Below are 23,409 nucleotides of genomic sequence, written 5' to 3'. Positions count from 1 at the left end.
AAATAAAGAAAGCTACTTTCATTCCAAATTTTTTAAGGGACCATCTGACTGGAAACACCAGTCAATGAAGCATCATGTACCAGACAAAACTAAAGAACTTACAGATTGGTGCTAACACACCCAATATTCTTCATGACTATAGTATATCATGCTACATATCATATTCATCCTCAGTATGAATGAGAATGTAAGAATTGTTAGAACACAACAGAAAAGACTAATGCTAAATTAATATACCAAGGAAAAAGGTAAATTATTCATGAAGGTGACTGATCATAAATAGGATGGGCCACCTCTAATGAAAAAATAAAGAAGTACAATGAGATGACAATGTCTGGGGGCTCCAGGATAGATTCTGGATCACTGGTTTTCAGGGAAACCAGCCATGGAGTTATAAGGCTGGAACCTTTAGCCCCCTCCATCCCTAGGGAGGAGAGAATGCTGAAGGTTGAGATGATCACCAATGGCCAATTATTTAATTAAATATTAAATAATTTTAATCTCAGGGTTCAGAGAGCTGTGTGTTGCTGCACATATGGAGGTGCTGGGAGGGTAGCATGCCTAAAAGCTCCCTGCCTTTTCCCCCACCTATCTCATACTCTATATATTGATGCATATGGTTCTTCATTTGTATCCTTTGTAATCAGTCGGCAAAATTTTAAAAAATACAGATTGCATACTCATTTAGATGGTTACTATCAAAAAAAGAAAGAAAGAAAAGGAAATAGAGAAGGAAAGAAAGATAAACAAGCATTGACAAGGATGTGGAAGAAATCTGGACCCTTGTGTACTGCAAGTGAGAATATAAAATGGTGTAACTCCTGGAAAACAGTATGGTGGTTCCTTAAAACTTACACTACTAAAGTATACATATTAAACTACCTACAACTGTGAATTCTATTTTATGTCTCAATTTTATAACTACGTTTTTAAAAAAAATATACACACTAATGTGACATAAAAACAAAAATTTTTTTAAAAACAAAATTTCTACTTTTGAGGTAGATATCCAAAAGAATTGAAAGCAGGGGGGCTGGGGTTGTGGCTCAGTGGTGGAGAACTTGCCTAGCATGTGTCAGGCATTGGGTTCGATTCTCAGCACCACATATAAATAAATAAAATAAATGTCTGTCAACAACTAAAAATATATTTTAAAAAAAAAATTGAAAGCAGGGGCCAGAAGAGATATTTGTATATCCATGTTCCCAGCAGAATTATTCACAAGGGTCAAGAGGCGGAAGCATACACATTGTCTAAAGGGGGTACAGGGTGAATGAATAAATTAAATGTAGAATGAACATACAATGGAATATTATTCAGCCTTAAAAAGGAAGGAAATTCTGACACACAATGCTACAACACAGAAGACTTTATCCTATGTGAAACAAGTCAGTCACAAAAAGGAGAAATATTGTATAATTCTGCTATGTAAGATATCCAGAGTTGTCCAACTCATACAAACTAACTAAATGGTGGCTGCCAGGTGAAGATGGGAAGGGAAAATGGGGAGCTGTTTTTAGTGAGTATATAGGTTCAGTTTTATAAGATGAAAAAGTTTTGGAGAGTGTACAAAAAACAAACATAACTTACACTACTAAAGTATACACATTAAACTGCCTACAACTATGAATTCTATTTTATGTGTCAATTTTATAACTATGTTGTTTTTTTTAATATACACACTAATGGGACATAAAAAAAATCTCAAGATAACACTAAACAAAATGTTAAACAAGAAAACAGAGAACTTTTTAATCCTCTATGTCCTTTTCCCCACATCCTCCCCAGCATGCTTTACTAGTTTTTCTGCTTAGTCCAACAAGTGACTAATGGATGTTTATGTTTATGCTCATCAACCTCCATTTTCTAAAACAGCTTAGTTCCTGTTAATAATTAATAAACAAAAAGTTTTAAAATCCATCTTAAAAACCTGTGATAAAATATTTCAACAGAACTCATAGCAACCATATGTTACTACCTTGTACTGTGAACCCTATAACACAGATCAGTTAAGGAAACAACATAAAATTAGTTTAAAAAGCATAATTTCTCATTGGTTTACATATACATATAAGTTAAAAAAAAAAAAAAAAAAAAAAACAAAAAGACTATTTCGCTGAACAAAATCACCTTACCAAAAGCTGTGGCCACACTTCGTCATGTATGCTTCCTCGATCATATCAAAGCAGATGGGGCTAAAAAAAAAAAAAAAAAATTAAAAAGATTTTTTTTTTAAAGAAGAATGTTAACAAATTAGAAAAGGTTAGTAACAATATCAATGAAATCAGATTCAGCAAATACTTGAGTTACATCTTCAAACCTATCAATAGAAGATGAAATTCCTATTGAGCTGAACTTTACAAAGATTGTAGTAAAAGAATGTAATGAGTACATTTAATTGGTTTAAATACTTTACTCAGTCCATAATTTTATAGTGCAACACAGTCACAAAGCCCTTAAGAAAATTCTACCATCTTCTTCCACATTCCTGTATTCAAGAGCACCTACCTGGACCTGTTGATCTACATTACCTCTTTTCTATCCCCCAAAATATCAATTCTTCAAGTGACAAATTTAGAATTCTAGTTTCGATAATGCTTGTAGATAATGATGGTAATAATTATCACTATTTCAAATAACAAACTAGATCCACTGAACTAAGACATACATTAAATAGTTTTAATCTTTCTACAACACAATGAGACAGGTGCATATTATGGGATCCATTTTAAAGATGAGGAAACTGAGGCACAAAGCTGTAAAAATCTCAAAGCCAAAATTCAAATTTAGGTCTAAACGGATGAAATGTCTAGAGATACAACCACCATTTGTGACTGAGAAGACAAAAGTCATAAGCTTGCAACAGGATACTGGTTCCTTGATGACATCCTCAAAAAGCTCTATCAATCCTAGATTATCTATCTCTGAAGTTCTTTTTGCAAGATAAAAGCAAATCCATCCCCTTTTAATCCAGCATTTATCCACTTTTCTTTACTAGTATACAAATCCTAACCTTACTAATGACACAGTAACATTTAAAACTTTAAATGAAAATTCACTCCTTCAAGGATTACTTCCTGAGTATAAACAATATCCTACAAAGTGTGGATGGAAAGTCTTTTGATAGAGTCAAACATATTATGGAAAATTACCACAATGGCTACAAAGGGACCCAGATGTTTGAGATCTGTGGATTAGGGAACAGAGAATTACAAACCAACTAATTCATTAAATATGTCAGGAGTTATCTGATACAATATAATGTATATCAAATTGGTAAAATTCTGAAAAAAAGGGTATTTTAATGTTTGAGTTTCTTCAAGTACATAATTAAGACATACACTTCTATGAAAATTAAAAAAAAAAAAAAAAGGCACTCCCTTAGGTTAGATGTGGCAAAACAATCACATACATAACTTGGTGACTTTCTGGAATTAGAAACAGGCAGCCTCTCTTTCAGTCCAAACAAAAGGGCAAAAGATTTAATAAGTAAAATGTTAACTGTTTTTCATGCCCTTGATCTATCTCCCCTTGATCAGATATGACTCCTCAGTGTGCAACCCACACAAGAGTATCTAATAGCCTTAAATGCCAAGTCTCTTGCCCAAATCTAGAAGGAAAAAATAAAACTCTGGTAGACCTCCAAGTCACAACAGCAACAAACTTACTAAAAAACATTTCTCTACTTTTCCTCCTAAACCTATTAAAATGATAGAAGAATACAAATAATGCAGGATTTAAAGCCTCAATAATGAAAAGAAAAATATTTATTAATGATAGATACTTGAACAAACTCCACAAGAAGAAAAGTAGACACAAAGGTAAATGAAGAATCAAGATAGAGAAGGCCACAGATCAGAGTACATACTGAAAGGGATAAAACTTAAAAAGTAGGCCAATCAACCCTGCCTAACCCCAAAGAGGCTCAATCCAAGGAGATGGTAAACATGAAAAAGGCAGGCTGACTGAAAACAGAGGGATTAACTGGAAGACTTAGTATGAGCAGGACAGCACCATCCAGTGTAGCTCGTGGGCCAGGGCTGGTCCAAGGATTGCAGGATTCATTATGTTACCAACTTCTGAAGAAGTATAGAAATTTGAAGTATAGAACCTTCATCTTGTAGGGGAATTTGACAGAATGTTGTTGAATATAATTGAAATGAGTTTTATTGCATTATATGTATTTTGTAATCTTATTTTGTAGTAATTCATTTTTACTAAATTTTTAAAAATTATAAATATGACCAAAAAATGAAAAAAAAAAATTATGACAGATAGTTTGAATAGCACTGACACAAAGGACCCTAATTTTCTACCTCTTCCAGAACTACCTAGCCAAGCACTTACCTACTTGCTCACCAGTTTGAAATATTTAAATCTTCATCTATGATAGCAAGTTCAAGCAATAAGTCAAGAACAGAGTAGTACTATTACTAGCTTTTTGTTTCTGTGATAAATATCTAAGAAAATCAACTTAAAGGAGAAAAGATTTATTTTGGTTCACAGATGTAGAGGTTTCTGTCCATGATTTCTTGGTCCCATCAGTGTGGGCTTCTGGTAAAGCAGAACATCATGGTAGAAGGGTGCTGTTAAACAAGTTGCTTTTAACTCATGGCAGCCAAGAAGATACAGCTTTTGAGACCACCTTCCCAGTGACCAACTTCCTCCAACTAGGCACCACCTCCTAAAGTTTTCTACTACCTCACAATAGAACCATCTTTGGGGATGAATCCTGGAACACATGAGCCTTTGGGGAGCATCCAGATCCAAACTGTAACAACCATGTTATTTCGTGAAATGAAGGCAATCTAGTTAGCAGTACATAATAGAGAAGTCGTGATGTCTGTGTTAAATCCATAGCCTATCTACTTTTTAATTATATAATGTGATGAATTGTTTAATCTCCCTATGCCTCAGCTTGTTCATGTGTTACTATGCATATAACAACAGCATCAACCTCACAAGGCAATTCAATTCAAAAGAAAAAAAAAAAAACCTACTTGCAACATTAGTAAGCACCAAATAAGCACTCAAATATCAGGATGATGGCATTGATGATTAATTCCACCAAAAGAAACAGTTACAAGAATTGAAAGGATTGCTTCTTAGAGAACTATCTTAGGAATACTGAAGGGGAAGTTTTGTTTTTTGTCATTCATTATAAGACATTTTAACCTAAATCTATTTTTAAATAGTATTTAATTTTAATTGACACATAAAAATTGCACATAATTATGGGGTATCATGTGATGTTTCAAAAAATGTATGCACTGTGTAATGTTCCAATCAGGGTAAACATACCTAGCTCCTTAAACATTTATTATTTCCTTAGGTGACAATATTTAAAAGCCTTCTCTTTTAGCTTTTTGAAATATACAGTAATTAGCTATACTCCCCCTACTGTGCAATAAAATACTAGAACTTATTTCTCCAAATCATATCGTAGTGTACATTAACAGACCTTTCCTAATCCCTTCTTCCCCTATTGTACCCAGCCTCTAGTAACTATTATTCTACACTCTATTTCTACAAGATCAACTACTTTAGATTCCACATGTAAGAGAGTTCAAGCAGTCCTTGCTTGAACTTCGCCTGATTTATTTCACTTAACATAATGACCTTCAGTTTCATTTGTCTCAAATAAATCATACATAATTATGATTTTTTAAAAGTCCATCTGAAAGAAACTCTATAGTCTCAATACTAATTTCTAAAACTAGAAACAGTCTTGGACAATAGTATATATACAAAATTCTCTACCACACGTCTAGGTATTAACATACCAATCTTTCAAATAGCTCCTATAACAAGGCATTTTTAAAATAAGGAAAAGGAGATAGATCTTTCCAATTCCAAATTAAATACATTAACAAATGTGAGTAACAATGCTTCCAATGGACATTTTACGGCTGGCTGTGGCATTACAACGAACCAACTGTGAATATCCATCAAAAATCCCCTCACGGCATTTACAATCTAATAGGAAACAGATAATAAATAAGATAAATAAAGACCTTCTATAATAAGGTTAGATTATGATAAATGCTAAGGAAGAAATAAAGTGGGGAAAGGGCTGCACTGGGAAATGGGTTGTAAATTTAGGAAATGGATAGTCAGGGAAGACTCAATGAGAAGCTGACATTTTGATGAACCAAATCACTCCACCTGACACAAAGAGACTAAAGGAATCAAAAGTAGTAACAGTAACGAAAGCTATTATACTCCAGGTGAGAAATACTCTTGGACTGGATAGCAGGTTTGTTTTACATGAAGCTCTATCATCCATTAATTAATTTTTTGTTTTAAAAGAGAACTGCAGTGGGTGCCATGTCATATAATATGCTCCACTAACACTAAAAGTTGTAAAACCTAAAAACTACCATCAGATCAGTTTAAACCCGTAGCTCTTAAGGAATATCATCTAAGTAATTAAATAGAAGAAAATCTTCATTCCTGTCATCAAAAGCTAGCTTTATGACCTTCATGAAAAATAGAATTAACTGAAGCTAATACTAGCTATGCTATCTATAGCTTTATGACTTTGGACAAGTAGTTTAATCTCTGTAATCCATTTCCTCATTTATACAACTGGGATAACATTTAAATCACAGAACCACTGTACTCATTAATAAGACATCTATAAAGTGCTCAGTGCTATGCCTGGTATACAGTATTTCATTAGTGACAGAATAAACAAAGAAGAGATAATATGGAAAATTACGTACCAGTGATAAAATTGGTTCTACAATCTTAATATGTCCCCCCCCAAATTCAAGCTGAAACCCCCCAAGATGATGGTATTTGAAGTCTAAGCCTTCAGAGGTGATGAGCTAATGAGGGCAGAGCCTTCATATATGGATTAGTGCCCTTAAAAAAGAGGCCACAAGGAACAAGACTGTTCCATCCATCATGTTAGGACAGAGTAAGCACGCCATTTTTCATAGACCAATAATCCATGGACCAGAATTGGCATCTTTGACAGATGCCTAATCTGCCAGAAGACTAACTTTAAACTTGCCAGCTTCCACAACTGTGAGAAATAAGTTTCTGTTGTTTATAAACCATCTTATTTATGTTATTTTGCTTTACCAATTTGAATGGAATAATACATTTTGAAAGGGTGGCATCCATCCAAGCAAAAAACTTGAAGGAATTCCTATCAGATAGGCAGAAGATAGAATAAAAGAAGATAAAAGGGTTGACCAACCACTCCCTTTCCTAAGAAATAGAAGGCAGATGACAGGAACTACAGCAATTCAAAAGAGATGGCCAAAACCCCACATTTTCTTTTCAATTTTTTAAGGGCAAGAACACATCCAGAGTAGGTTCAGGAAGAAACCTTTAACAATCCATTTAGAACCCCTCCTATTCTGCCAATTGATAGCATTCACAAAAGGACAGGCCAAAAGACCCAAGCACAAGCACAAGCACAAGCATAGCAAACACCAAAAATGGCAGCCAGGCCAAACATACAGATGTCTGGAACTTGATACAAATCCCTAAAACTCTTAGACTCCCAAAATATCTCACAAATACCCAAAACTTTTTCCAGCTTTGAAGTCTAATTGACAAATTTTTTATATATTTAAGGTATTCAACATGTTTTGATACAAATATACACTGTGAAATGCTTAACATGATCAAGCTAATTAACATACATATCACCTCACAGTTACTTTTTTTTTTCTTTTTGTAGTGAGAATATTTATGATCTATTCTCGGCCAGTTAAGTCTAAAACAGCATTACCAGTTATAGCCAACATGCTATACATTAAATCCCCAAAGGTTATTCATCATGCATAACTGAAAGTTGGTATCTTTTGATCCATCTCTCCATTTCCCAATTTTCCTATCCTTTAGCAGCCAGTTTTACCTGTTTCTATAAGATCAACACATCTAAGTAAGATCACACACATAAATAAGTACAATCTACACAGATCTAAGTGAGATCACTAAGTATTTATCTTTCTATGCATGGCTTATTTCACTTAGCATAACTCCTTTAGGTTCATCTGTGTTGTGGCTAGTGGCAGTAGTTCCTTCTTATTTAAGGTTTAATACTATGATCTGAATGTATCTGACAAAATTCATTATATTGAAATATAATGGCTAATGTGATGTATGAAGAGGTAGGATAGTAAGGAGGTAATTAAATTATTTTGGTAGAGGGATTAAGACTCTTATAAAAGGGCTTCAGGAAGTGGGTTTGCTCTCTTCTGCCATGAGAGGAGTCTGTTCATTCTCTTTTTTACTCTCCCACTTTGTCATATGAGAAACTGTTGAAGGCACCATCTTGGAAGTAGAGAATGGTGAGAAATAAATTTCTATTATTTATTACCCAATATCAGCTATTTTGTTATAGCAATACAAGCAGACTAAGACACTGAATAATATTCCATTATGTACTGCATACATTTTCTTCTCCTTACCCATCAATGATTATTTAGGTTGATTCCATATCTCAACTAGCATAAATGGTACAGGAAAGAATATGGTAGTGCAAACATGTCATTCATATATATATGGTTGTTGTTTTTTTTTTTTTTTTTTGCTACAAAGGCATCCCTTAGTATCCACAGGGCATTGGTTCCAGGACCACTCAGATATAAAAATCTGCAAATGCTCAAGTTCCTTATATAAAATGACATAGTATTTGCATAGATACAAGATTTTAAATAATCTTCTCTACATTATTTACAGCACCTAATGCAACGTAAATGCTCTATAAATCAGTGTTTAGAGAATAAGAAACAAAGCCTATACATGTTCAGTAGAGAGATATTTTTTCTGAATATTTTCAATCTGCAACCTCTTGGTTAAATACACAGATGCAGATCCCATGGATACAAGATCATATGGTAGTTTTGTTGTATTTGAAAAACCTCCATACTGTTTTCAACAATGGCTGAACTAATTTATACTCCCACTAACAGTATACCAAGGTATACCAAGGTTCCCTTTAATCCATATCACTGCTGACAATTTTTATCTCCCAGAACTTCTTATGGACTCCTGAATACAGTGGTATTATCAAAAAAGAGAAGAATTTACAAATGGATTAAAGACCCTGCTGGAACTGTTTATACCTTCTGTATCACCATAATACAAACAATTCCTACATATCAACATATACAACCAGTATAAAAACATGGGAAAAGATGTGAATTACTAATTCATAGAAAGGAAAAATGTCTTTCAAGTATACAGAACTATTCCAATTCACTAGTAAAAGATGCAATTTTAAAACAATTTAAAACAATTATTATTAAAAAAATAATACACTGTCTCTACTAAATTATTAAAATTAGAATATCAAGTATGTTAGATATTGAAGAAATAAGAATCTTCATACACAGCAAGTAGGCAATCTAGGATTAATTATTCATATATTTAATGACCCAGAAATTCCACTCCTGAGATTTTATGTAAATACACACACACACATCAGAGTATATAGCTATGTGTCTATGTGGGTACGTATGCAAATGTATGTGTGGACTTTTGTGTATGTGTACATGTGTGTATATGTATTCATATACATATATCATATTCCAAATAACCATGTTTGTCAATAAGAGAATATCTATGCAGATACCTGCAGCAGCAGTATTGTGATAGTACTAAATCAAAGGCAGCCTAGATGTTCATCATGAGTAAAATAAAAAAGTAAAATGTGCTTGTAAAATGTGTTTGTGGCAATCAACCACCGCCTGTACCACTATCTCCAATGCTGCTGCCTCTGATTCCCCTGCTGCCAACCTGAGATCACCTGGGGGTCTTCTTTCTGGGTGCTGCTGTCACAGAAGAAACTGCTGCCCCAGATGCAACTGAAGCCAACACTGATGTTGACCCCCCAGAGATCACCTGGTGACACTGCCCCCACAGCTACAGCTGCTGCTACTGCTGACCCACTGCCTGCTGCCAACAACCATGGCCACTACCACTGCTACCACAGCCTAGAGGACTGCTTTGGGGGAGACTCCAGGTTTGGTTGCACGTGGCTGCACCCATTTTGGGACACCAGCCAGGGCCTGGGGCTTGGGTGCCAGCAGGTTTACCACCACAAAAGCCTATGTCTGGGGACTGCAGCTGGGAACTTCACGTCCAATGTGGGGGTGCCTGCAGGTTTGGAGGAGCCTGGGGTCTTCCTGCTGAGAGTGCTGGTGGCCCTTGTCTTGGTGCTGTACCTCAGGGGTGCTCTTTTGCATGAGTGTATCCTCCGGTGGTCTCTCTGCAAGTAGGAACACCACTGAGATCTTGGGAATGCAGTGTGGCTGAGCCTGAGGTATCTGAAGCCCAGATCGGTGGGACAGAGACTGGGTTTGCAAGAGCTGATCTGGGTTTGGTGATCCCAAGAGATGTCAGAGACAGGGCTGAGAAACTGTTGAACACTGACAGAGACAGTTCGACTTTCCAGCCAAGATTTATTTTATTTTTTGATTTACTAATTTCTCTATCATATTTGGAACAGGATGGGTTTTTTTTGCATCAGTGTGTGAAGGACAATGATATATGAATTGTGTTTCGCACTTTTGTTGTATTCTTGTGTCTTTAATTTTTTCTCTTTGGTCTTATTCTTCCTCTCTTGTCTATTTTCTTTTTCCAACTTTTCTCCAACCAACAGCCAATCCACTCTTCCTGTGAATTTTTGCTTCTAGTTTCTCTCTTCCTCCCTCACAAATATTGCATACTATACTACCTCTGTTCTCTCATCCATCATTTGAAATTTTAAATTGTTTTTAAAATACTCTGTACTATACATAGTTATTGAACCCATCATTTTGGTTTAATTTGAAAAAGCAGTAGACGCCTTAGTGGGAGCTATTAGGTTTAAGGGTATATATTGTGTAACTGAGTGCTGTTGATATTGGTCTCACCAGTAAAGATAAAGCACTGGAAATCTTCAGGGACACTATAGGTCTATGGGGTAGAATTTATCCTGCCTTAGGTCCATACTTTTAGATGGGAAAACACACTAACAACATGGAAAAAACAAGAGAATAAAGCACTCCAAACAAACCAAGATGCTTCAACAAAAGAAGCCACTGATAACAAACACAGCAGAAGAAATGTCCGAGAAGGAGTTCAGATTGTATACAGTTAAATCGATATGTGAGGTAAAGGATAGTACAAGGAGTGAAATCAAAGAAAAAATATAGGAAGTGAAAGACCACTTCAATAAAATAGTGAAAATAAAAAAAAAACAAGCAGAAGTCCTCGAAATTAAGGAATCAGTAAAACAAATTATAAATTCAATAGAAAGAATCACCAACAGACTAGATCACTTGGAAGACAGAACCTCAGATAATGAAGACAAAATATATAATCTTGAAAGTAGAGTTGAACATGTGGAGAAGACGGTAAGAAACCAAGAACAGAATATGCAAGAATTGTGGAATAAATGAAAACACCAAATTTAAGAGTTATTGGAATAGATGAAGAAGCAGAGAAACAAACCAAAGGAATGCACAATCGTTTCAATGATATAATAGCAGAAAATTTCCCAAACCTAAAGAATGAAATGGAAAATCAAATACAAGTGGCTAACAGGACCCCAAATGTACAAAATTACAGCAGTCCCACACCAAGACACATTTTAATGAGAATGACTAACACAGAGAACAAAGATAAAATCTTAAAGGCTGTGAGAGAAAAAAAAATCAAATTATATAGGGGAGAAACCAATTCAGATCTCAACTGATTTCTCAACCCATACCCTCAAGAGCTAGGAGGTCCTGAAATAATATAGTTCAAGCTCTGAAAGAAACTGATGCCAACTAATAATTTTATACACGGCAAAATTAACTTTCAAATTTGAAGATGAAATTAAAACATTCCATGATAAACGAAAATTAAAAGAATTCACAACTAGAAAGCCTACACTACAGAGCATTCTCAACAAAATATTCCATGAGGATGAAGTGGGGGGGAAAAAAAAAGTGAAAACCAGCAAAGGGAGGATCTACAGTAATAAAAAGACATTCAACCAAATGAGAAACTACTTGCTAATGGCACCAAAGTAGACTTGTAGACCAATGGTACAGAATAGAAGACACAGAGATAAACCCACATAAACACTGTTGTCTCATACTAGACAAGGGTACCAAAAACATTCACTGGAAAAAAAGATAGCCTATTCAACAAATGGTGCTGGCAAAAGTGGAAATCCATATGTAGCAAAATGAAATTAACTCTATCTCTCACCCTGGACAAAAATCAACTCAAAGTGGATCAAAGACTTAGGCACTAGAACAGAGACCCTGCACCTAATAGAAGAAAAGATAGGCCCAAATCTTTATCACATCAGCCTAGGATCTGACTTCCTGAACAAGAATCCTAAAGTGCAAGAAGTAAAATCAAGAATCAATAAATGGGATGGATCCAAATTAAAAAGCTTCTTCTCAGCAAAGGAAACAATTAATAATGTGAGGAGAGAGCCTACAGATTGGGAGAAAATTTTTATCACATGCATCTCCAATAAAGCATTAATCTCTAGGATATAGAAAGAACTCAAAAAATTATCACCAAAAAAAAAAAAAAAGAAAAAAAACAACAAATGGGCTAAGGAACTGGAGACACTTAACAGAAGAAATACAATTGATCAACAAAATACATGAAATAAAAGTGTTCAACATCTCTAGCAATTAGAGAAATGTAAATCAAAACTACTCTAAGATTTCATTTCACTCCTGTCAGAATGGTAATCATCAAGAATACAGGCAACAATAAATGTTAGCGAGGATGTGGTGAAAAAGGTACACTCATACAATGCTGGTAGGATTGTAAACTGGTGCAACCGCTATGGAAAGCAGTATGAAAATTCCTCAGAAAACTGGGAATGGAACCACCATTTGACCCAGCTAAGGACTTAAAATCAGCATACTGTAGTGATGCAGCCACATCAATGTTTATAGCATCTCAATGCACAATAGCTAAACTATGGAACCAACCTAGGTGTCCCTCAATAGATGAATGGATGAAGAAAATGTGGTATATATACTCAATGGAATATTACTCAACTTTAAAGAAGAGTGAAAATATGGCATTTGCCAGTAAATGGTTGGAGTTAGAGAATATCATGCTAAGCGAAATAAGCCAATCCCACAGAACCAAAGGTCAAATGTTTTCTCTAATATGTGGATGCTAATTCACAATAAGGCAGGGGGCGGGAGAGCTAGGAAAGAATAGCGTTACCTTAAAGTAGGTAAAGTGATGGAATGGGAGGGGCAGGGATGTAGGGATAGGAAAGATAGTAGAATAAAACAGACACTATTACTATATGTATATATGTGACTACATGACCAATATGATTCTGCAACATGTACACTCAGAAAAATGAGAAATTATATCCCATCTATGTATATCAAAGTGCACAAATGCATTCTACTGTCATGTATAACTAATTAAAACAAATTTAAAAAATTTTTAAAAATGTGTGCACATCATGCAAGAGTCAGAAAGAATGATGTGGCTCAGTGGCAGAACACTAGCCTAACATGCATGAAGCATTGTGTTCAATCCCCAGCAGCACTTAAAAAAACCAAATAAACAAAATAAAGATATTTTGTCCATCTACAACTAAAAATATTTAAAAAAAAAAAAAAAAAAGTTAGAAGGAATGAGCCGAAGGCACATGGAGCAACATGGCTTGATGCTTTATAAAGAGAAAACAAAAATGAAAATGACCTGTGCATAGTAAATTTATATAAACTTAAAGCATATATAAAAATATATCTCACAGCAACACATTTATATACACCACAACTGAACAGGAAACTTGGAGATTTGGAAAATGAAAATAGAGATTAAGAAAATAAGGGGGGGAAATACAATCCCCTATTTAGTAAGATCTAAGATGTCATCAATAATGAGATGTACCATTACATACCACTAAAAATAGAAACAACTGTAAATATAAAACTTTCTTATCAGTAAAAAATTATATAAGAGGGCTGGGGTTGTAGCTCAGTGGTAGAATGCTTGCCTTGCATGTGTGAGGCACTGGGTTTGATCCTAAGCACCACATAATAAATATAATAAAGGTATCATGTCCATCTACAACTAAAACAAAATGTTTAAAAAACTGTATAAGAAAATGTGGTATGTACACATTCTTAATGGAATACTAATATTGCCATAAAAATGAAATTCTGTCATTTATAGTAACATAAGTGGAACTGGAGAATATTATGTTGAGTAAAAATAAGGCAAGCACAGAGAGACAAATACCCAAAGTTTTCACTTATATGTGGAAGCTAAAAAGTTGATCTCAAAGAGGCAGAGAATAGAATAGTGGCTGTCAGACTGGAAGGGTTTGGGAAAGGAAGATGGAGAAAGGAAGGTTTGTGAGGACAAGGGTAAAGCTGGACAGGAAGAACAGCTTTTAATATCTTATAGCAAGATGATTGACTGCTTCATATTGTTCAAAATAGCTAGCTGAGAGTTCAAAATAGCTATGCTGAATGTTCCCAACACAATGATAAATGCCTGAGGTGATAGACTGCCAGTTGCCCTGATCTGATTATTACACAATGTACACATGTATCTTATAAATGTGTTCAAGTACTACTATGTGTTAACTAAGTACCACATGCCTATATAAGTTTTCACTTACATAGGCATGTGGTACTTCTAAAAAATATCTATCTTTATAGATACGTATGTATACATTTGTATGTTTTAACTATATTTATTTATGATCCTCTTTTTTGAGACAGGGTCTCACCAATTACATAAAAATAAATAAATAAAGATATTGTGTCCACCTACAACTAAAAAAATGTTTTTTAAAAATAGGGACCCCTGAGATAAAAGTAATATTGTTCATTCATTCATTCATTCATTCATTTTGGTGCTAGGAGTTGAACCGAGACTTTTCACACACTAAGTACTCACTCTACCACTGAACTACGCCCTAGCCAAAAAGATAATTTTGTTGTTTAATGTTTTTCCTGGAACTATTTAGACTTACACAAGTTTTGTCACATAGCACTCTTGTGAATATAGACAGAAAAAACTAGAGTTTCCTACAAATTCTCATTTTTAAGTGTCTAACTTTTCTGAATTATTTTTCGATCATCTCTGATATCTAGATTTTTCCACACAATACTGTCCAATATTTTGGTGATGCGGCATTTATTAAGAGAATCCACAATAGAACTAAAAGCTATTGGTATTACGACAGTCTTTTTTGTAATGAGAAACATGACTAATTCACTTGCACTCAAGGTCAACATTTAACTGGAAACAACTTTCCTCTGACCATACATACTCAAAAAACTGGGTGAAAAAATAAAGGAAACACTGGTTTCAGATATTGAATACAAGATAGCACCGATTTTTTAAAATAAAACAAAAACTGAATTCTACAGCTGAAAAAATGCCATCTACAATAAAAAATTCACCTACAAGCAAAAACAATATTGGAAAAATAAAAAATATACAGGGATAAAATTACTTATAAGCAAATATTCTTGAGTTATGTTCAAATAGTCAAAAAAAATGGAAATAATCCAGAGTAGACAAATTGTGCATAATTTAAAAGTTAGAAAGCATAATTCTAAAAAAGTTGACAAGTGCACAATCCTACAGTCACAGCTATTAGGAAGCCTGAGGTAGAGGGATCAGCTGAGTCCAGGATTTCAAGATCAGATAAACATAGCAAAAACCTGCCTCAAAAAAAGAAAAGAGAAAACGGTAATAAAACTACAGTACAAACAATATAGTTTAATCTCAAAAAAATGCTTAGTGAAATAAGCCACAAAAGAGCATATAATACATGAATTAACATAAAATTTTACAATAGGAAAAACTATCTAGAAATAGAAGTCAGATCAATGGCGACCATGAATGAGAGTAAAGAAGATTTAACTGTAAAAGTGCAAGAAGAAGAAACTTTCTAGAGTGATTGAAATGTCCTATATTTTAAATGTTAGTGATTACACAGGTACATATATGTAACAAAACTCAGTAAACTATAAATCATAAAAAAAAAAAGTTTTTCCCAGTATCTTGGGTCAAAAATTCCAAAAGGAGTCCTTCTGATAGACCCAGCCTATGTCACACACTCGTTTCTGAATCAATTAATCAAAAACTCTTCAACAATTTTGAAAGGCCATTTTGAGAACAGCAGCAGAAACTGGTACAGGTGATAGATGCTTACAATAGATGACAAAATTCTCATGTTGAAACCTTAACTCCCAATGTAATGGAATTAGGAGATGGAGTCTTTTGGAGACAACTGGGTTCAGATAAGGGTGAGAGGGTGGAAAACCACCTCATGATGGGATTATATCCTTGTAAATCTAGAGTTTGCTCTAATGGAGCCACATAGCAACAAGGTGTCTATCTACAAGACAGGAAGTCGGCCCTCACCAGACACTGGATCTACCAATGCTTTCATCTTAGGCTTCACAGCCTCCAGAACTGCGAGAGATAAATGTTCTTTTGTTCAACTTACCCAATCTATGGTATTTTTGTTAAAGCCGACTGAATTAAGACAATGTTATAATTTGTGGTTGAGTACATAATAATCACTGAAGAATCTGATAGTGCTGGAATGGTCTGGGGATACTAAGTCTCTCAAATCAATAAACTAAAACATACATCACAATAAATTAATAAAACCTAGCAATAAGGAGAACCCAGTCTACCACAAAGCCACACACATCAACAGTGTCTGCTAGGGGATGGGGACAGAGCATGCACACAACCCCTCTGAAAAGTAGGTGTGAAGCTGAAAACTGTGAAGAAAAGCTTTCTGGCATCCCAAACTTCACCCCACACTCAAGACAACATTGGTGAAATGTGAAGCCTCTGGTAGATGAAAGGTGACTACACAGCAATAACAAAATCCAAATTCAGCCCAACTCTTGACCACGCTGACTCAACCTAACAGGAGAGGTGTAATTATTTTCAGGCATCAACACTACTGGACATGCAATCTCCAGTATGAAATATACATAAAACCAAAAACAAACAAATCCAAAAAGCCAAAGCAATCAACAAGTTTCAAGAGAAAATTCCAATGGTAAGCCTACGAGACAAAAAATATGATTAATGTGAGTAGATCTAGTAGAAAAAAAATGGCAATATGCATGAAAAACGAATTTCAGCAAAGACATGGAAACTGAAAGGGAAAATAAAATGAAATTGCTAAAACTTTTTAAAACACATGATCTGGGACAAAGCATTCTTTTGATGGGCTCATCAAAACACAAATAAAGAAGCAATAAATATGAAAAGAGGTCAACGGAGATGGTTCAAATTAAAACACTAAGAAAAAAAAAAAAAAAAAACAGAGTATCCAAGAGCCACGGGTCAATATCAAATTATTTAGCAAGTATGTAATTGAAGTCATAGGAGAAGAGGATGGATCAAAGAACTATGTATAGAGGTAATAGCTGAACTCTTTTAAAATAACAGTAGAAATCAAACCACAAATGTAAGCTCTGAAAATTACAAAAAAGATTTTTAAAAACAAGATTCCCTAACACATACCTTGCTTTTAAACTGCTAAGACCAAAGAAAAAGAGAAAAGTCTCAACCATCTGCAAGCTAAGGACAGAGGACTCAAAAGAAATCAAACCTGTGTACACTTTGATTTCATATTTCTAGGTTCTAGAACTACATGAAAAAGAACTTGTAAAGTTTATACCACCCACTCTGTGGTATTTTGTTATGGAAGCCCTAGCAAATGAATATACCATATACCAAAAATAGAAAAAAAATTAGAAAAAATTAAAAGAAAACCCTAGATCACTATCACTCACAAAGAAAAAAAAAACTTTTTCAAAAATCCAATAATATATTTTAAATAATGCATACAAATTGGAATGAAAGGAAAAAACTATTTGCAGACAACCCCACTATCTTAGAAAATCCCATCTTCTACCAAAAAACCATTCAAGTGAATTTTAAAATTCACAGGATATAAATAAGGTCAATATACAAAAATAAACTGCATTGCTATATGCTAGCAACAATTAGAAACCAAAATTAAAATAACATTTACAACAGCATCAAAAGCATGAAATACTTAGTGACAAATTTAACAAAATATTTTCTACAAGATTTAGTTCTCTTATGTCTATAACCCATTTCAAGCCAGCTTTTATATATATACACATATATAGGGGTATATATATGTTTGTGTGTGTACGTACGTACGTACACACACACACACACACACACACGGTATGTTGTAAAGGCTGAAGGCTTCCCCCACCCTCCCATGGATGTCTGATTATCATATTTAGGACCTCTTTAATTTCAATTTGCAAAACTTGGGTAGTTGAAAGTAAAAGGTGTTGCTCAGAGACATTAATGAAGACCTAATAATAAAAGAAACACACTATGTTTATGAATCAAACAATTGAATATCTTTAAGATGTCAAGTTTTTCTAAACTGAGTAATAGACTGAAAGAAACCCTAATTAAGAGCCTCCATCCTCTTTAATACAAAATGACAAGCAGTGAGCATGCTGGCCCACACCTATAATTCCAGCAATTCTGCAAGGCTGAGGCAGGAGGACAGCAAATTTCAGGCCAGTCTCATCAATTCAGCCAGGACCCTGTCTCAAAATAAAAAGGACTGGGGATGTAGCTCAGTGATAAACCATCCGTGAGTTCAATGCTCCCAGGAAAGAAAGAAAAGAAGGAAGGAAGGAGGAGAGGAGAGATAGAGAAAGGGAGGGAGAAAACAAACAAACAAACAGACAGGCAATTTTTTTTCTTTATGGTTCTAGGGATCCCATGCAGGACCCTGTGCATGCTAAAGAAGCACTCTATCACTGAGTTATGCCCTCAGCCCTCACAAATAATTTTTAAATATATGTGGAAATGGAAAGAACCTTAATAACCAAAACAATTTTGAAATACAGGAACAAAATTATACTGATTTCAAGATTAACACAGTTATAAAAACAGTATAGTAATGGTGTAGAGAAAAACATATAAACCAATAGAACAGAATACAAATTCCATAAAATGCATACATAAATAGCTAATTTGAAGAGAGGAACTAAGAAACCTTAATGAACAAATTTGGTCTTTTCAACAATTGGTGCTAGGATAATCAGATTCCATGGGTAATGAAAGGAGGTGGATCTCAGCCATAAGAAACGTATAAATCTTCTAGAAGAAAATCTCTGTGACTTCATAATAGACAACAATTTCTTAGCTTAGACATTTAAGAAAAAATCACAAACAATAAAAGAAAAAAAAATCAATAAACTAGACTTTTTTTTGGCCCCTGAAGAAAACGAGAAAAAAAATGAAAAAGTAAACAACAGACTGGGAAAAAAATATCACACTACCTAAGACTGACAAGATATGTAACCAGAATCTAAAAACCCTTACAAGTCAAAATAACAAGCAACTTAGGAGAAAAATGGGCAAGAGGTTAGAACAGATGCTTCATAAAAGATATGCAAATAAAAAATAAGTAGTTGACTTATGCTCAACACCATTAGTTATTAAGGTAATGCAAATTATGACAAAACCACCATATATCCACTAGTGACTAAAAATTAAAAGGCTGAAAACACAAAATGTGGGCAAGGATGTAAAACAATTACAATTTTTTTTTTTTTTTATGTTGCTAGTAGAAAATGCAAAGGGGTACAGCAACTTCAGAAAAACTTTTGCAGTTTCATTCATTCATTCATTCTGCAATACTGGAAGTTGAACCCAGGGGCGCTACTGAGCCACATCTCCAGCCCTTTTTCTATCTTTTATTCTGAGATAATCTCACCAAGCCCTTGAGGTTGGCCTTGAACTTGTAGTCCTTCTGCCTCAGACTCCTGACTGCTGGCACACCTGTGTGCCATGAAGCTGGGAGGGGAGATCAATGATCGATGTCAGGTGCTCTTCCATTCCTCTCTAATTCCTTACAGCTTTAACTGTAGTACACTGAAACTAAGATGGTGCCTGGCAGATGATGAATGTCAAATAAGTATCTGGTGAATGACTGAATGACTAATTTCCTCATTTTTCACATCTACACTACTTTAGAGACCTTTGTGGATACAGGCATGTTCGCTTTCTTTTAGTCAACTGAAAATTGAAATGTGAATGTTCTAAAAACAATAACTAAATCCCACAAGCTCCCAATTTGTTTTATTAGCTTCTACTTCAGCATGCAGCACTATTAATTGGGTAAAAAAGCAAACATCTCTTAGATATACTTTAAATTATTTATACATAAAAATCACAATTATAGTCCAATTTCAATGAAAAATGAATTCTGAATCCAGAATAATTTAATATAAAAGTAGAAATATGAATAAAAACATCATTTTTCTGCAATAAACAGAAATCTCCTATTTCCAATTTCTAGCCCTATCATAGTTAAAATACCAAATCTGGCCCCCTTCACCCCTGAAGTGAATCGACTTCCCCAGTAATGACTGCAAGTCAACTTCCTAGGTCATTAATATTCTAAGTCAATCAACAACTTACTCCAGAGAAAAGACACAAAGCCCTACCAGTTCTTAATCAGCAAAAAGCAATTACTCTCTCGTAATCCTACAAAGAATACCCAAAACAAATGAGAATTTCAAACTCTAAGACTATCCACTCCATCTTTCACTAAACGTGGTAAGCCCCACTACACCAAATGACTGAATATTACTGTGTATCATTCAAGATGCTAAATATGACAACAAAATATCTCTACCTGAGCATCCCTCAGGCCAGAAGTTTCAGTATACTGTTACACAGCATGCTATAATAAAGATACATGTGACACATGAATATTTAATAAATGTGGATCTCTCCTTCAAGTTATTCAGTTGAAAAGTGGACCTTTCCTGAACTGACTACAGTATCCTCCACACATTGTCAAGTGCCTTTTAAAATAGGACATATTTACACATAACCAAAATGGGTATTTAAAGACTACTTAAAACATCCCTACCCATGTTCAGAGCATCATTTACCATATTTACAATAAGCAGATTATGACCAGCAATTCCACCCCACTACTTGTAGCTGAACAAGTATCCCAGACTAGGCGCTTAGTCCGCCAAATAGCCAAAAAATTCAAGACCCAATTTCCGTGCCCAAATTTCTTCTTTTCTCCACCATCATTTATTTGCACCCCCCCCCCAATTCCCTAAACTCCCTGCACTTCCTGCCCACCGTACTTAGCGCTCTTCACTTTCACCCCCGCTTCCCCGCCCCTAACCAGACCCTGCACAGCACCAGGGTCCCGGCTCTCCAGAGGCCGCCCCCGCCGGAGCCCCCCAGACCGAGCAGCGGGAACGCACAGTTGAGCGAGGGGGCTGCTCCTCAGACCCACCATACGAAGTCGTTGCTTTTGTCCTCGTAGGAGTTGATGAGCCCGTTGCAGAGGGGCGCGAGCAGAGGACGCTTCCTGCTGCCGCTGCTCAGGCTGGAGCTGCTCCCTCCTACGCCGGCGCTGGGCCTGGCCGCGCAGCTGAGCCGGGACAGGCCCGCGGACACCGCCCCGCCGCCGCTCGCGCCGCCGCTGCCCGACACCGCGGCCGCCACCAGCACAGGCCGCACCGGGCCGCCGAGACCGCCCGAGCCCGCGGCCTGCGCTGCCCCGCTGGACCCCAGCGCCGCCGCCGAGGCCGCCACGGAAGGCGGCGACGGGGACGAGGATAAGGACGAGGAGGCGGAAGTCACCGAGGAGGCCGCCGAGGAGCCGGGGCTCGTCCCCGCGGAGCCCGACCCGGCCTGGCGGCTACCGGACATCGTGACTCCCGCCCCTCCGGCCGGGCGCTCGGAGGCGAGGGACCGCGACCGCGACCCTCAGCCGCGCCCCTCCCCTCAGCTCAGTGCATCCTGAGGACGCGCGCCGGGAGGTGGGGCTGAGGAACAATAAAGTTGGGGGGTCTCAAGGCAACCGCACCACAGCGCCCGACGCGAGGGGGCGGAGGGAACTAATCAGGCAAAGCTACAACCGCTCTCGAGGCCGCCGCCGCGGTCCCCGTAGCAGCCAACCCCGGAGGGCCGTGCGCGCGCGAGCGGCGGAAGGGGCGGGGCGGCGGGTCTCTGCACGCCGCGGGCGGCGTCGGGCGCGCACGGCGGCTGCGTCGGCTGGAGACCCCCTGTTGGGACCTCTTTTCGCCCGTGACGTGCAGGAGGGCCGGCCGATTTAATGGGGCAAAAGAGTTAGAAGAGAGCGGGGTGGATGGCAGGGTAGGGGTTGGTTGGGAGGATCGGGAAGGGGCTCCTGAGGCGACTGCGCACGCGCACCTTGGGCGCCGACGCTCGAGGTTTCCCCGGGTGTCCGCGGGGGGAACGCGGAGTCGCCGTGTCACGCATGCGCGAGAGCGAGCGCGCCGCGTTCCTGAACGCGCCCGGGAGCTGTGGAGAACGCGGTCTCCCGGGACGCGGGCGGTGTGTCCTGTGGGCAGGGCACGACAGGAGCTTCCACATCATGAAAGGGAAGCGCTGTGGGCCGGGGACACACGGGCGAAGCCACAATCCCGGAGCAGTTATAAGAGCGTTGGACAGAATCGCCTGCTCCCGACCCTGCTGGTCCTGGGCGATTCCGCGGCGTCACGGGCAGCAAACCGAGATGTAGTTAGTGAAAGGCGTTAAGGTAGCTCAGTCAGAACCCGGCTCAGTGTGGGTCTGTTGTGATTCTAACAGAACCGGGTCACCTCAGTTAATACCACCAGGAAATGCACCGCTTCTGGTAGATTTCCTTTGAGTGTTAAAAACTGATGGCAGATTTTCACTTGCTACTTTGCGAACCCCTAAGATTCTGGGGGATGTAAATTTGAAACAACCGAAGTGGATGATTCTCTGTTTCCTTTTCTTTCCAACTTTATCGTTCCGTGATTCCCACAGGAAATCCCAGATTTAATTCTGTCCTGAGTGCTGGAACTTGTAAGAGGAATTAGGAATAACAACTCCGCGAAAGGCGGCAGAGCCAGGGAGACGCCAGGAGGAAGGCCCATTAGCCTGGACCTGGCCATTAACCTGGCAGCAAACCATTCTGACACTGTCACCCTCCTCTGTGCTTTAGCCTACTCATATCTCCAGATTCTCGGACCTAGCTCAGATTTCTGCTCAGAATAATGACATAGGAATCAGCTTATCAGGTTTCTGAGAATGATCCTTCGTATAAAAATATTGCATTATTGAACCTCGTATAAATTCACTTTCAAGATCCAAACGAAAGTGGGCAGACTTTCCTTGGCAGAGATAGTTGTACTCGTTCTTCTGCTCTAGGGTACTTTGTTCCCATGTATAACATTATAGTTTAGTGTTTTATATATGATTCTCCTCCCAAACCTATCAGCCTCAGCTTTGTATTGAACACAATGCCTGGCTTATGACAGGTACTTAAACAGTTTACTAAAAAAAAGAATAGAGCTATTGATCATCTTATTTTTTATCTCATTAATGTCTTTCCAACTAAAATGTATGCCC

At 37.1% G+C, this 23,409-nt stretch overlaps 1 protein-coding gene across 5 annotated transcripts in view; it reads right to left on the bottom strand.

The window, feature by feature from the left end:
- The window catches only part of Cop1 (COP1 E3 ubiquitin ligase), a 169,843-nt gene extending 147,852 nt beyond the window's left edge, over positions 1 to 21,991 (bottom strand). For 2 of the 5 annotated variants that reach the window (XM_046430099.2, XM_046430098.2), the window contains exons 1-2: positions 21,302 to 21,990; positions 2,136 to 2,195 (exon numbers count right to left, since the gene is read on the bottom strand). In XM_046430099.2, the coding sequence (XP_046286055.1) occupies positions 2,136 to 2,195; positions 21,302 to 21,720 (479 nt within the window). In that variant the 5' untranslated portion in view covers positions 21,721 to 21,990. Of the gene's footprint in view, positions 1 to 2,135; positions 2,196 to 21,269 lie in introns of all 5 variants that reach the window. The other 3 variants (XM_058574461.1, XM_046430096.2, XM_046430100.2) reach the window with 3 other exon arrangements.
- Between the last annotated feature and the right edge of the window lie 1,418 nt (positions 21,992 to 23,409).

Source organism: Marmota monax, unplaced genomic scaffold, assembly GCF_021218885.2.
Source record: "Marmota monax isolate L192 unplaced genomic scaffold, Marmota_monax_Labrador192_F-V1.1 WCK01_AAM20220418_F8-fsc00055, whole genome shotgun sequence".
Lineage (NCBI taxonomy): Eukaryota > Metazoa > Chordata > Mammalia > Rodentia > Sciuridae > Marmota > Marmota monax.
This window is presented reverse-complemented; position numbering and strand designations above follow the sequence as displayed.